Raw genomic sequence first — 15,889 nt, 5'->3', positions numbered from 1 at the left:
AACGAGGTTTTGCCTGTAATGCTTCTCTTTGAGAGCTGGACCCTAAGAACCAGGACTCTTTTTGGTCTTGCTACATTTTCTAAAGTTGTCCTGAGGGGTGCAATACAAGGCCCAAATGAGCAGAACCCCTTTTAATAAGGGCCCCAGTCTTTGAGCGTGTTTAAACGCAACCCGCCGTGATGGGTGAAAGTTGGATCTGTCTGTTAAATCAGCAGTATCCTGCAGCTAGGACAAGGTAAGGGAAGAAGCTTTGCTTTTTCCTTCAATATACCTTATATGCCTTATAAATGTCTCCTCTATAAGGAGTAACTTTCACTACCTATGCTGACAGAACCCCCCCACCCCTTCCCCCTCCCCCTTGTAGAGGTGTATATTACGTTCACCTTACTTTGTGTTTGCCATTTGGGTCCCTAGCAGGGCCTGAGAATGCAGAGGAGCATGTCCGCAAGGTCATGTGGTGCTGTGTATGGATGTAACGTCCACACACACACACAGCACTCGCCACATAGCTGAGGGGAAGCGCTGAGGATGCCAATCGGGTTCCACCTGAGGCTTTATATCACACACTCATTTCAGAAAGACTTAACTGAAGAGAGGCAGTCTGTCACACTAAGACACCAGAGTGCTGGGCATGTAAGGGTGTAAATGGGCATTTCCAGACAGGAAAAACTATTGTTACTTAGTAGCAAAAGAACTGTTATTTTGTGTGTACCTCTGCTTGTGCTTTGCACTATGTCTTCCAGACCTACCGTAAAGGTACCTAAGGTGTCACTCCACCCCAGGCACTGGGAATCCCAGTTATGCCTCTATACTGTCTTCCTCTTCGGAGAGATCAGACATGGCAAGCCAGGGTGAGTCATTGGAAGCTAGCGGTGGTGCAACTGCTTCACACACTTCAGCCCCTGTAGAGGTGACGGAAGATGCATTTTCCTCTGCCTTACAAGGCTTAGAAGGAAGATGATCGGCTTTAATCGCATCCTCCATCCAGTGTATAGAAAGCGTCCTAGATCCCCCTCCCCACCTTAGACTCTTAACAGTCAGTGGAGGGTCCAAGAGAATTATGGGGACAGGATGGGGTATTGCCCTCAGATGATCGGGAGGAAAGACATGCGATTTTTTATTTTTATTTTTTTATTTTTTTTCCCTCTGCGGAGGAAACAATACTTGAAGTTCCCAAGGATCCCTACTTCACAATCTGAAGTACAGAGGCTTGCAAAGATGGTTCGCTCTACTTGCATGCTACCCATAACAGAGTTATCTGAAGGGTCGGTCTCTTCCTTGGGCTCTTTGAAGCCTTTGCATGCGTTTCCCGTCCACGCATTACTAAAAAAGCTTATTTATACCCAATTGGATCATCCATATAAGCATTTTTTCCCTTCCAAAGAGACTCGCAAAGCTCTATCCTATGGAAGAAAGATTTACTAAATGATGGAAAGTTCCAGCAGCTGACACTGCAATTTGCAATGTGAAAAAATAAATATATATATATATATTTTTTTTTTACTTACCCAGTGGACAATGCACTTATGCTTAAAGATCCAACAGATAAGAAGTTGGAAGGTCTGTTTAAAATACCTTTTTTCTTAGCAGGTACTGTTGCTCAGCCTGCAATTGCAGCTATAGGCATCTGTCAGTCCTTAAAGGACCAGTTCACAGATGCTCTCAGATGAGCTCCCTGCACAACAAGCACAGGAACTGGCCGAGCTACCTAAAGCATTATGCTTTGCTGTAGACGCTATGAAGGATTCTATTCACCATTCATCACGCCTTGCATTTGTACTTGTACATATGCGAAGGACCCTTTTGGTTAAAGGGTTGGTCAGCTGAGACACCTTGTAAGAACCTTCTAACTAGTTTCCCCTTTAAGGGAGAACGATTATTTGACGATAGTTTGGATAAATACATTCGAACAATTTCCAGCGGAAATAGTTCTCTTTTGCTAGTCAAAAGAAAATATAAGCGTCTTTCATTTAAACTGTTCGGCCTCTGCCATCAGACCAGGCATAAAGGAAGATCTGGGGCTACAAGTCTGCAATGCAGAATACAAGACCTCCTTATGAAGAGGCATCTCCTCTCACCAAGGTGGGGGGGGGGGGGGGGAGAGAGGAGACTTCTGATGTACTCAGAAGTCTGGCAAAGGGAGATTCAGGACAAATGGACTCTCTCCACAGTGTCTCTAGGATACAAGCTAGAGCTTTGAGAGTTTCCAGCATCTCGTTTTCTGAGATAAAACGTTCCCAAGGATCCAGGGAAAAGGCAATCCCTGTTGCAAGCATTAGACCGATTATTGGCTCCAAGGGTGATCAGACAGATTCCCAAACAAGAGCAAGGTTTGAGGTTTTACTCAAACCTAATTGCGGTGCCAAATGGGGATATCAGACCAAGTCTAGATCTACGTAATCTAAACTGGTTCCTGAAATTCCGCTCCATTTGCATGGAGTCAGTCGTTTCCATCCTTCAAGGAGAAAAACTTCTGGTGTCCATCGACATCAGAGATGCATAGCTGCTTGTCCGTATATTTCCTCCTCACCAGAGGTTTCTGCGGTTCAAAGTAGAACAGAAGCATTTTCAGTTAATAGCCTTGCCCTTCGGGCTTGCTACAGCACCTCGGGTATTCACTAAGGTATTAGCCCCACCTCTAGTCAGGTTAAGGGCAAAGGGCATAACTCTCTTGGCTTACTAGACGATTTATTGTTAATGGACCAGTCAGTGGCTTGCTTGAAGCAAGGTGTAGCCATGACAAGCAGTTACCTGGAAGGTTTGGGTCGGATTCTCAACCTAAAGAAATCCTCCTTAAAGCCACTAAGAAGGCTGGAGTATCTGGGCCTGATCATAGACACAGCCCAGAAAAGGGGTGTTCTTGCCTCCCGCAAGGATCAGCTCCAAACAGGAGCTGGTAAGGATGATCAGGTCGAAGAGAAATCCTTCAATTCGCCTTTGCATGAGGTTGTTAGGGAAGATGGTAGCTTCATTCAAAGCAGTTCCCTATGCTCAATTTCATTTGAAACTGAAAGCAGTATTCTGTCTGCTTGGAACAAAACGATTCAAGCTTTGGACTTGCCAATGTCGCTGTCCCCATGAGTGTCCCAAAGCCTCAGCTGGTGGTTACTATCTTGGAACCTGCTGAAGGGAAAGTCCTTCAGATCAATTATCTGGAAGGCAGTAACTACAGATGCCAGCCTTTCAGGCTGGGGAGTAGGAACCTTGACCATCAACATCCTAGAGATTCTTGCAGTGTATCTGGCTCTAGAAACTTGGACCTCCAGGTTAAAGAATTGTCCTGCCAGGGTCCAGTCTGACAATGCCACAGCTGTGGCATGTATCAATCACAAGGGGTCACCAAGAGTCTCTCAGCTCAGAGAGGTGAACCAGATTCTGGCAGGTGGACTATCCAAGTTGCCGGCAGTTATTCCCAGGAGAATGGTCTCTTCACCCCAAGGTGTTTCAGGCTGTTTGCCAAAGATGGGGGACTCCGGATGTAGACCTTCTAGCATCCAGATTCAACACTAAGCTAGTCAACTTTGCATCCAGGACAGGGGACCCACTCGCATATGGAACAGATGCGTTGGCGACCCCACGGGATCAGTTTTTACTGATCTATGCACTTTTCCCTGATTTCAGTTGATACCGCAAGTTCTTTGCAGGATCAAGCTAGAAAGAAAATCGGTAATACTGGTAGCATCAGCATGGCCCAGAAGGTCATGGTATGCATAGATCGTAAGGATGGCAGTGCAGGGTCCAGGGCTCTTCCCAATAAAGCCAGACCTGCTATCTCAGGGGCCGATATTCCATTCTACTTTACGAACGCCAAATTTAACGGCTTGGCTATTGAGACCCACATTCTGAATAAACGTGGGCTTTCCAGGTCAGTTATCTCTACTTTAATTAATGCTAGGAAGCCAGCTTCTAGAGCTATATATTATAGAGCCTGGAAAGCTTAAGTTTCCTGGTGTGAGTCCAAGGGTTGGTACCCTAGATATATCATAGGCAGAATTCTTAGCTTTCTACAATTAAGCGTAGAGATGAAGTTGGCCCTGAGTACTATTAAGGGCTAAGTCTCAGCCTTATCAATTTTTATTTCGAAGACTGCTTGCTATGCATTCTTTAGTCCAGGGCTTCATGCAAGGAGTGCTGCGGATTAATCCGCCAGTTAAATCACTCTTAAGCCCTTGGGACTTAAATTTAGTTTTTGGCAGTGTTACAAAAACAGCCTTTCGAACCGTTGCAGCATGTTCCCTTAGTCCTGACTAGGAAGCTGATATTTTCGTTTGCTATATCCTCAGCAAGGAGGATTTCAGAATTTGCTGCTCTTTCTTGTAAAGAGTCATATTTGATTATTCATGAGGACAGAGTGGTGTTACGCCCTCGTCCAGGTTTTTTGCCAAAAGTCAGGTCTGGGGGTTACCCTACGGGTTGTGTCTCCCTCCCCTCAAGTAGCATTGCTATGGGACATCCCACCAAGTAATTACTTGAGACTCTGTGTCCTATGATGTACGATAAAGAAAATAGGATTTTTAAAACGGCTTACCTGTAAAATCCTTTTCTTGGAGTACATCATAGGACACAGAGCTCCCACCCCTCTGTTTTATGGGATGAGAGTATATTGCTTATATTGGCTACAAAAACTGAGTGCTCCTGGAAGGAGGAGGGGTTATATAGGGGAGTCAACTTCCTGTATTGGTTATACCAGTGTCAACACCTGAAGGTAGGCCTATAACCCACCAAGTAATTACTTGAGACTCTGTCCTATGATTTACTCCAAGAAAAGGATTTTACAGGTAAGCTGTTTTAAAAATCCTATTTTTTGCACTGGCGACTTTTTCCGCAAATGCCCAATGCCACTACCCTACTGGAGGCAGCAGTGGCTTTCTCACAGGAAACGCTACAAAATGTGATATAGGAAAGGGATCCCAGGGAGGAAGGCAGGATAGATTATGGCATTACCTGGGAAAGTCTTCCCCCTATGCTCACAATGGAGGAAAGATGATCCCCTGTGGCTATCCCCAAATAGTCCCCTATGGTGTAATAAAACCCTAAAGGAGTTTAAGTTACCAGATGGGCTAAATATGGCATAAAATATCTTAGGATAATCATCTCTGTACCTTTTTATACAACTAAGGGAAAAATGTGTAGTACCAAAGACCTGGGTCTTTTGCTATGCGCATCTGTGCCATGCAGCGATTGCACAGTTCGGGGGGGGGGGGGGGGTGGGGTTTATGTGTGTGAAACTATGGTTCAGGATTTGGAGAAGGTTCTGATTGATCTGGATCCAGCTAAGCAAATCTCTAGATACTATGAAGCAATGGGCCTGGGGGCGATGACTACAACTACTAGGCCCATGAGGAGATGGATGGCGATTTGTCCCGGCGTTGTCTGAGGAAATGTGGCAGGAAGTACTGGATACATATTTGGTGTCTGTTGTCTCCTCCACGGACAAAATTATTCAGTTCCGTTACCTTCTGCAACAGTATTATACACCAGCTAGACTTTACCGCATGCAAAGGAGGGAATCGGCTATCTGCCATAAATGCAGGGGGCGGAAGGTACTTTCCTACTTATGGGCTGGGAATGCGAAAACGTGAGACCATTATGGTGGCAGGTGACTCAATTTATTTCAGATCATTTTTGATTTGCCCAACATTTGCTCTCCTCTACGATGTCGTCTTGTGGTCTTGGAGGAAGAGGAGATGAATGGGCACACAAAGCTGTTCCTCAGGATCCTGTTTTTTGTTGTGAGGAAACTCATTGCTGGATTCATGATGAACGGTTAACACTGGGCATGTGGAAAAAAATAGCAAATGCGGATGTACTGATGTATAAAATGACCTATGAAGCTAGAGGGGCTCCCAAGAAGTTTAGTAAGGTGAGCTTTAGATGGGTTGACTCTGAGGCTATGTTGGAAGAAGAGTGTTGTTCGAACATTAGGTTGTCTGGGATTACCCTCAATCTTTGGAACTCGGACGGTGGCATAGCAGTGGGTACACCTCCTTTAAAGTGGACAGAGATGGGATTTCTGTATCCTACTGAGCATAACACTGGAAAGCAGACACCATTTTAGGGAGGGAGGAAGATTTTTCTCTAGGGGGGTTATTTAATTGGGTCTCGGTTTTAGTTTTATGTTTGAAAAAAGAAAATTCACATATATTTCAGTGTATGATGGGAGTGTAGACATCACTGGCTCAGACATGTGAAAATTGATATATACAATCTTTATTGCTCCTAATGAATGTTGATTCCTTGTATTGATTCTGATATACCTGTCTCTGGTGTACTGCTTTGTATAATACTTATGTGTGCAATAAAAAATCTTTTCCAAAAAAAAAAAAAGGGCAGGAGCTCCCCTATATATATCATTGGCTTTATCAGGTAATAAGGGTCCTATAATGCGGTCATTCTTCGACATCCAAGCGCTTGTTAAAAATATGCTTGATTTGACTATGTTAAAATGAAAAAAAATATGGAGAGATAAGTTGGGATCCCTGAGACTACCATTTTTTTTTTTTTTTATATCCAGAGGTATTTAAAAATATTTTATCTCTATCTAATTCCTGTACCCTATGGATTTCTTGATCTAAGTCTTCTTGGAGGTAACCCTTTTTCAGAAATTTCTTTTTAACTGTAATTGCCTGTGCCTCCAATATTCCAGAGATTGGTACAATTTGTCGGAGCCTTAAAAACTGACTCTGAGGGACAGAGCGCAGTTTCTATGATAACTGTCAATGGGAATATATCAATTCCTGTCTGTTGGCTTAAAATAAGTACTAGTGGCAAGTTTATTATCCTCCACCTTAATGACCAAATCTAGAAAATGAATTTTCGATTGACTAGGCTCAAAGGACAACAATAGCCCTTGTTACCATTGAAAACATTGATAAATGAATGTAATGAGTCAAGGCTGCCATTCCAGAGGTGGATGTCTTCTATATAGCTTGACCAAAGAAGCATCTGGTCTGCTATGAGCATAGACCACGCCTGGCTATAAACAAATTGGCCAGACTGGGGACAAACTTAGCCACCACGACAACACCCTTCTTTTGGATATAGAACTGGCCATTAAACCAAAAGTAATTGTGACTTGTGGCAAAAGTCAGTAATTGCATAATTATTTTTGATTTATGTGATATTGTTAAATCTTTAGATAATACGGGACTGCCTCAAAACAAAGCTGATGGGAGATGCAAGTATATAGGGATGCTACATCAGCAGTAACTAGTATACAACCCTCCGGAAAGATGGGTACCAGCTAGAAGTTGAATGGTTTCCTTGTTGTCTTAAGCACATGCCGACCGGGCCATAGCCAAAAGACTGCTACAGCGCGGTCGGCTTATTCTGGGTGGACGTCTGTAGGACGTCCTCCCAGAATCTTGCTCCTGCGCGCCCCCTGGGGCACGCACCCGGGAACATCAGTGACCACAGGATTACGGTAAACGGCCGCTGATAGCGGCCGTTTACCATGTGATCGCTCCGTCAAATGATGGCGCGATCACTTTTGAGCAAACCAGCGTCACGTCATGATGCCGGTTCCCCCTCCCCTCTCTGTACTGATCGGTACAGTGAGAGGGGGAGAGATGGCAGCAGTGCTGTGGGCTGGATGTGTAGTGCCCACAGCGCTACTCAGTGCCAATAATCTTCAGTACTCTGCCATAAATAATAAAAAAGGAAAAAAAAAAAAAAAAAAATATATATATATATATATATATATATATATATATATATATATATATATATATATATATATATATATATATATATATATAATTACCGAATTTTCGGTCTTTTTTGATGCCGCAAAAAATAAAAAACCCCAACGGTGATTAAATACTACCAAAAGAAAGCTCTATTTGTGTGAAAAAAAGGACAGAAATGTCATTTGGGTACAGTGTTGGATGACTGAGTAATTGTCATTCAAACTGTGAAAGCACCGAAAGCTGAAAATTGGTCTGGTTAGAAAGGGGGTTTACGTGCCCAGTGGTTAAATAAGAGGGCATTTGTTTAACTTGGGGTTGTAGGTAAAAAATCAGTATACCTACCAATCCATCATGTCGCTGAATCATTCCTGCTAATGATGGGACATCCAGTGGGATTGGTTGTTCTTATGGCTCTTAGGGAGGTAATGGTTGGAATGCGAGGGGCTAGTGGGACCAGATAGGCATTCTCCTTTTTGTTAAGAATGGAGTCACCAAAACCTTGTTTAATAATGGTGTCCAATTCTCTCTTAAACCTATTTGTAGGATCATAACTTAATGCAAAATAAGTATCCTGATCGCTCAGATTTTTTAACATTTTCACTTTCGTAGTCGTGTTTATCGAATACAACTGTGCCCCCGCCTTTATGGGTAGGGAGGACTACGAGATCTTTTCTTTCGCTTAACTGTTTTAACCCTGCTCTAACCACTGGATTATGAAGAGGTTTTTTGATTGCCAAAACATCGAGATCCTTAAGGACTATATCTTTAACACAAATTGACTGGGAAACTGGTACAATGGGATCAAACAAAGAAGGATTGGATAGTTCCGAGTGTATGGGTCCGGAGGCATCCAATCTATTATGATTAGTCACTGGGTTTGTAAGTGAATATCGTGGGACATATTTTAAACCTTAATGTAAAATTGTGGTTTCTTATTTTGTAAGGCCTATTTTGCTAAGATTAAAAATGTCTGCTCCAACTATGTCCTTTTTACTTTTTCCTCTGGATTCTCCACCCTCTCTGGTCCTTCTCCTGGTTCTGGACTTTGTTTTGATTTGGACTTTCCCCGGGAAAGACCCAGCTATTGGATAAGTTGGGGTTATCTTGGTTGTAGATTCCTATATGAGGAGCGGTCATACTAATCTTGTTCTTTCTCCATATCTGGATAGGAGTTAGAATATTGGTTTTCTTCAGTCAATGGAGAAAATCTATTGTAGATGGGGACCGACTAACCTCCATGTTGGTGGGGATGTTCTGGTCTACCATCATAGCTTTGCTTAGGGCCCTGGGGGGAGGTCTGTCCTTAATATATGGATAATAAGGTCTGGGAGGAGACCTAGGGGGTGGTCTACCATAATTTTAGATGATCCATAATTATGGTATGGTCCATAATGATGTCTTGGGCTCGGGTCATGCCTAAGATCTTAGGTTATTTCTATGTTGACCCTTCAGTTCTGATTATGGTTGTTTGGAGCTCTAAAACCTGGAACACCTCCCTTTCTATAGTAGTGGGTCACGTTGTTGTGGTCTACCAACTCTGGGGTTGTGTTGCTCTCCCAAGGGGTTACTAGGCTGAACACTGGCTACATTGGGTGGTGGAATGGCACTCGAATTGGTGTCCATTTGATCTATGAAACCTAACTGTTGCCAGTGAAAAAATATAAATATAAAAAGTGATGACAAGAAACATGGTGGTGTTCAGCATTACGTCTGATTCCATAATGAGGAAATGACTAGTAACCAATTCTTGGCAATTGACCGATGCGTTCCACCTTGGTGTGGTGGTTCTATAAAGAGGGGAGTATCGCAGCTTGAGACATGCTGTATTTATGAGCTTAAAGGGTCTGTAAACCTTTGCGGTTTTTCACCTTTAATGTATTCTATGCATTAAGGTGAAAACATTTTTTTAATGCAGCAGCACCCCCTCCTGTAATTACTGCACACTGTTTTTATCACTGAAGGATACCAGCATTTTATGGAATCTTTTAATTGTCCACGCCCTGTCTTTGCAATAAACCCACTATACGGTATTTCACTGTTTCCCCTCTCCAATGCCTATTTGACTCCTATGCTGCACAGTATGAGTCCACCAAGTTCGGTAAGCATGCTAACCTTCTCTTTTATTTATACACAAGATCAAGTTTGATCTCACCGGGAGAAGTGTGAGACTTTTTCCATACAGGATTTATTTTCATGTTGCACGTTTTTTTTTTTTTTTGTTCAAGAACTTTTTTGAATCTTTTGGATTAATTTATCCCGGGAACTTTCACGTTTGTATGATCTTGTTGGTTCTAGTATATTCACTTTTATTCCACAGTTTTTGTATTTTTTCACTATTTGGAGCGCCACATTATTTTAATGTGTATGTACACTATGTCAAATGGAATACTGGCAACCTACTAGATTTTATGCACAAATTTTTCCATATTTTTTTATTATAGGCTTACCTGTAGGTACAATATATGCATGGGACTTCACTTCCTCTTTAGTAGCAGCCGGTGACCTCACCAGCGCATGTGCCCTGCACTCTCAATGGATGACATGACGTCCAATGAGAGAGCTGTGTCGCGGGTGTGCTGGAGGGCTTCGTTTTATGGTAGGTCTTTTGTAATGTGCTAGTATGCAATGCATACTAGCACATTCTACTCTTGCAGGGTAAAGATTTTTTTTTTTTGCAGTTTACTACCGCTTTGAAAGTGTCTCAAATTTTCTGTCTTGAGAATCTTCTATAGGCACAGTAATAGGTTTAAGACTACGCAGGGTCTACTACTAGAACAGTCCACTTTTTAGTGAATTATTTTTCCACTGTATATAGCTCTGCAATGATTTTTAGAGGGGTGAAAACCTTCAGGATAAATCCAATCATCTTAAATTGCCCATTCTATTCATTAATAGGCAATGTTTTTGTAGACTTTACATCTCTTGGCACCCATAGGGGCCTGACGAGACTGGAGAATCAAGTGTGACTGTACCAAGGCTTTTCGTACAGCAAAAGTGAGAATGTCTTCATTGGAAAGCGTATTGCATGAAAGCATAGCATCAGGTGTATGAGAGGCATCTATAACATTGCCTCTTCTAACATTGGGTCTTCAGAGATTTGTATGTCTTATCTATTTCTAAGAGCGGTGATTTCACCTCCAACTGAGGATTTCTGACATATTTACAGTGAAAGCTTCCTTGGTCAAATAGGGCACTTGTTGCATGCCTTAGATGGAGCTAGAACTACATGCCGAGGGCAGTGTCTTGCTTTGGTGCAACATCACTTTGAGCATTTGAGTGCCTTACAAGCCATTGACAGAGCAAATGTTTCCTGGAGTTTTTCCCCATGATTTGTGTACTCCTGTTTTTCCTTCAGTGCTCTGTGAGAGTGTTCTCTTGTGGTATACTCACGGAGTAGGATGCGGAAACAGGGTAAGTGTGTCCGAAGGAGGATACACATCAACCCCACATTGACTGTCCTGTTGTAATAAGGGTGGGAGAAAGTTCCTAAGTAAATTTATAAGGGCTCTGGGTGAAAGTTGGTGGTAACAGTGAGACCTGTGGTGTGATGCTCCTGGTCTTCCAGTTGAGACTAGGCTCTGAATGGTGGAAATGTTAATGTCAAGTGTGAAAGTTTAAATGTTAAAGTGAGTAATATCAAACATAATCCCTTGTTTCCTGATTTTTTATATATATATATATATATATATATATATATATATATATATATATATATATATATATATATATATATATATATATATATATATATTAGAGATGGAGATATATATTATACTGTGTCAGGGCTCGACAAAACCCGGGCGCCCGGTCGCATTTGCGACTAGAATTCCAGACCTGGCGCCTGGGGCAGCACAGCTGGGGGTATGCTGTCTCCGTGGCCCCCCCCGGCGCGATCGCGTCGGGCCGCGCCGCCGCCGGCCGGTAATTTAGCCCCCGGCTTTGAGGCCTTCTACGATCCTATGGTTCCTTCTGTAATCTGGCGCCCTCTTGTGGTGGCCGTTGGAATTACAACCAGCAATGCTAATGGATGTAATGCTAATTTTCCCTGTCTGCCAGCCTATCTTTCTTCCCTTTACTCAGAACCCCTAAAAATTATATATATATTTTATTCTAACACCCTAGAGAATAAAATGGTGGTCGTTGCAATACTGTTTGTCACACCGTATTTGCACAGCGGACTTACAAGCGCACTTTTTTGGGGAAAATGTATTTAATAAAAAAAAAAAAAAAATAGACAGTAAAGTTAGCCCAATTTTTTTTAATATTGTGAAAGATAATGTTGCGTCGAGTAAATCGATACCAAACATGTCATGCTTCAAAATTGCGCCCGCTCATCGAATGGCGACAAACTTTTACCCTTTAAAATCTCCATAGGCGACATTTAAAAAATTCTACAGGTTGCACTTTTTAAGTTACAGAGGAGGTCTGGGGCTAGAATTATTGCTCTCACTCTACCGATCGCAGCGATACCTCACATGTGTGGTTTGAACACCGCTTTCATATATGCGTTCGCTTCTGCACGCAAGCTTGGCCGGACAGGGCGCGTTTAAAATATTTTTTTTTTATTTTAACTTTTATTTTTATTTTTTTCACTGTTCTTTAAAAAAAATAAAAAAAAATGTGTGTCACTTTTGTTCCTATTACAAGGAATGTAAAAATCCCTTGTAATAGAAAAAAGCATGACAGGTCCTCTTGTATATGAGATCTGGGGTCAGAGAGACCTCACATCTCATATTTACACTAAAATGCAATTTAAAAAAAAAAATTGTCATTTGAAAAAAATAAATAAAATGTCCCTCTAAGAGCTATGGGGGGCAATGACTTGGAGACAGGTGGGGGGCTTGGGGCTATCTTCCCCTCACTTGTCTCCATGTCAGGCCAGGGACAGGTCCGGATCGCCATCACGGACCCGGCTCCTAACTTTTTTAGCTGGCTCCTAGATTCCAAGCAAATTTGTCAACCCCTGTACTGTGTGTGTCTGTGGGCACTGTGTTCATTACCTTGTGTCAGATGGCTCTGCTTTCGATGCAGTTACATGACACCACACAGTCAGAACTCTGGCTTTTATAATGCGTTATTCTGGGCATAAATGGATGGGCTGTCCAATAGATTGTAAGAGATGCCCTATCCGACCCCAGTTTTAGGTCATAAAGGGTACGAATTTGTAGCTGTAGCATTTGTTAGTTAAGTCCCTTATAGCAATCGTTTCCTGGTTCCAATTCCTATCTCAGGTTGCACTTCCAATATGAACATATAAGCATTAATCTGAATAATGCTGTGGATTTTGACCCCCAAAGTCACAGGCCACACTGCCTATTTCCATGACTTGTGTTGTCAAACCTCCCTCAGTCCTGGAAAATTGCTTAATACTGTAGTCATTGGATAACACAGTATTAAGTTACTGATTTAGTCCTACTGGGTTGCACTCCCGTTGCTCTCTCCCAATCAACAGTCCATGTTCTACTCACAGAAAGTCGATTCCCAGGTTTCTCCTTTGGCCTAGTTCCTACTTCCTCCTCCTCCTCCTCCATTCTGTCCAGTACATCCCCGCATGGGACACCTGGTCTTCCTCCAGTGCTACATGCTGACTTCTCCCAGGGGCCAGACTTTGGACTTCCTGGACTTGCATCCGGCTCTGGGATCTCTCAACTCCTGGGCCTCCGGTCCTGAACCTCTGGACCTCGAACTCCCCCCTCAGAGCATGTGACCCCCCCCTTTTTATGAGGGACCTCTCATTGACCACAGCAATTGAGTATTGGTCAATTCTCCCACATGGGTTTCCTGCCACTCAGGTCTCAGTTCATCCGTGTGTGTGTGTGTGTATGTATATATGTGTGTGTGTGTGTGTGTGTGTGTGTATATATATATATATATATATGTGTATATGTATGTATGTATGTATGTATGTATGTGTGTGTGTGTGTGTGTGTGTGTATTTTTTATATATATATATATATATATATATATATATATATATATATATATATATATAATGTGTGTGTGCGTGTGTGTATGTATATACAGTGCCTTGCGAAAGTATTCGTCCCCCTTGAACTTTTCAACCTTTTGCCACATTTCAGGCTTCAAACATAAAGATATAAAAATTGTATTTTTTGTGAAGAATCACCAACAAGTGGGACACAATTGTGAAGTGGAACGAAATCTATTGGATATTTTATTTTTATTTTATATCTATCATCCCCCCACCAGACTATGTAACTAACTTCTACTAAGCAGGAGACAATTATAGGTGTATTGCAACTCATTCTTAGTATAGGACTACAGTAATAGTTTGATACTGGATAAACCTGTCTTACCATTCCACGTCACTGGTCCCTGTATGGGTCTTCCTTTCACCTGTCAAAGTGGGCATACCCTCTGAAGGGGTCTATAGGGTCTGGTAACCGTAGGAATGGACCACAGCTCTGGACCTGTTTTGAACCCTGTGGCTAACTACACACATTAGATCTGAGAAGATTGTGAGAAGCTCTCTGTACTAACTCTACGATCTCCCGGCTGAGCTATTTCTGACAGGGGAACTGTTCGACCACCAGAACACACTGGTCGCCTGCTGGTTTTTCAGCATTCCTGTTCAACAGAAACCAGACAGGCTGCTGTACACATTGGCCATCTGTCAGACGGTTTTTGTTGAACTTACAGGAGACGAGCAAAAAAAATTGAAGTCTCAAAAGAAGTGGTGGGGGGGAGGGGGTGGTGTCCAATCACCTTAAAGTGGCTGTATAGGCTTAGTGTAATATACCAAAAATATATATTACAGCTTGCCAATCAGATATGACAGCATTGGTTCTTTTTTAGGCTTTTCCCCCTTTCTTCTTCTTTTTTTTTTTTTTCTTGGTGATCTGACCAGTAGAACACCTCCTGTATTAGAGTGCCCCCACTCTGGATGAATGCGCACAAAGGGCACATTTGGACAGCAGCGTTGTCAGTATGGAAGGGGAGTGTTAAATGCACTAGTTAATTTTAGATGCATTAATAAACTGAAGCCAGCCACAAGCTAGCCCTTGTAACGACATATTCGGCGACCCATCGCTGTTTGCTACGGAAGTGGCGTTCCATCGCCGCTATCTTGCTACACCCCACACTCGTCCACAGTAAAGATATACTAAGAAGGGGTAAAGTGGACATGTTACACCCACCGGAGTTTTGCATTTTAGATGCATTTATAACAGTGAGTTAGTTTATATAGTGAAATACAGGACTTAAAATGCAGTCTGACTACTTAGGTGTTGAATTTTAAAAGCAGCGGCAACCCTACTCATCTCACAGGTTTGCTAATCTGACAGAAGTTTGCTGCTTTTAAAATTCAAGATCTAAGTAGTCAGACAGAGTTCTAAGTCCTGTATTTCACTATATAAACTGACTTTACTGTTATACGTGTAAAATGCAAAACTCCGGTGGGTGTAACATGTCTGTTTTATCCCTTCTTAGTGGATCCTTACTGTGGACGGGTGTGGCAAGATGGCGGCAACAGTCACTTCCGTAGCAAATTGCGATGGGTCGCCAAATATGTTACACCCTTCATGTGATTTTTGGGATAGAGGTTTTACATAAAAGCTGATCATTGGGATGCACCCCCATCATTGATAAATGGTTTGTCTCATCGTAATTGATACCTCTGCTAAAGATCTTATTTTTTAGAAAAACACTTACTGGCTATATCAGCAGATGGAAATAGAATACATTAAAACTTAAGGAAAGTAATGCAGCCATCGCGTCTAAGAATTGGTAAATATTTAAAATGGCTTGCAGTAGACATTTAATATAGGTCTTCTGACAAAATTCTGTGAATTTGTTTTGAAAAAAGTTTTTTTTTTAAATGCATCTAATGGGTAGCCTTGATTTATTGAATATCTTTAAAATATCTTGTGTTTTTTTTTGTTTTTTTGTTTTTTGCATTGGGGAAAAAAGTAAATAAAATGCAACATCTAAAACATTTTGTTTCTCATTCTAGTATGACGAGTTGGTCCCAGCCTCACTAACTACAAAATATGGAGGTTTTTATATCAACACAGGAACATTGCAGTTTCGACAAGCATCCGATTCTGAAAATGAGGATTTTCTTGAAGGCAAAAAGCATAAATCATCTAAAGTGAGAATGCTTAAAGGTTTTCTGAAGTGTTCTTTTTAACTTGCCTTATTTGCTAATTTTCCATTAAGTTGTTGACAAAAATGTACTTTTT

The 15,889-nt window shown here is 41.9% G+C and overlaps 1 protein-coding gene across 5 annotated transcripts in view; it reads left to right on the top strand.

Moving 5' to 3' along the window:
* UBN2 (ubinuclein 2) overlaps positions 1–15,889 on the top strand; it is an 855,287-nt gene that overhangs the window by 154,225 nt on the left and 685,173 nt on the right. For all 5 annotated transcript variants that reach the window (XR_013262361.1, XM_077452498.1, XM_077452497.1 and 2 more), the window contains one exon: positions 15,661–15,798. Coding sequence is in view for 4 of the 5 variants with exons in the window: in XM_077452498.1 (XP_077308624.1) it covers positions 15,661–15,798 (138 nt within the window). In the remaining variant the exon portion in view is untranslated. The remainder of the gene's footprint in view (positions 1–15,660; positions 15,799–15,889) is intronic.

Source organism: Lithobates pipiens, unplaced genomic scaffold (assembly GCF_037356315.1).
Source record: "Lithobates pipiens isolate NorthernLeopardFrog02 unplaced genomic scaffold, aLitPip1_a1.2 Scaffold_23, whole genome shotgun sequence".
NCBI classification, from domain to species: Eukaryota; Metazoa; Chordata; class Amphibia; order Anura; family Ranidae; genus Lithobates; species Lithobates pipiens.
Note: the sequence above shows the minus strand (reverse complement) of the source record. Positions and strands in the feature narration are given on the sequence as shown.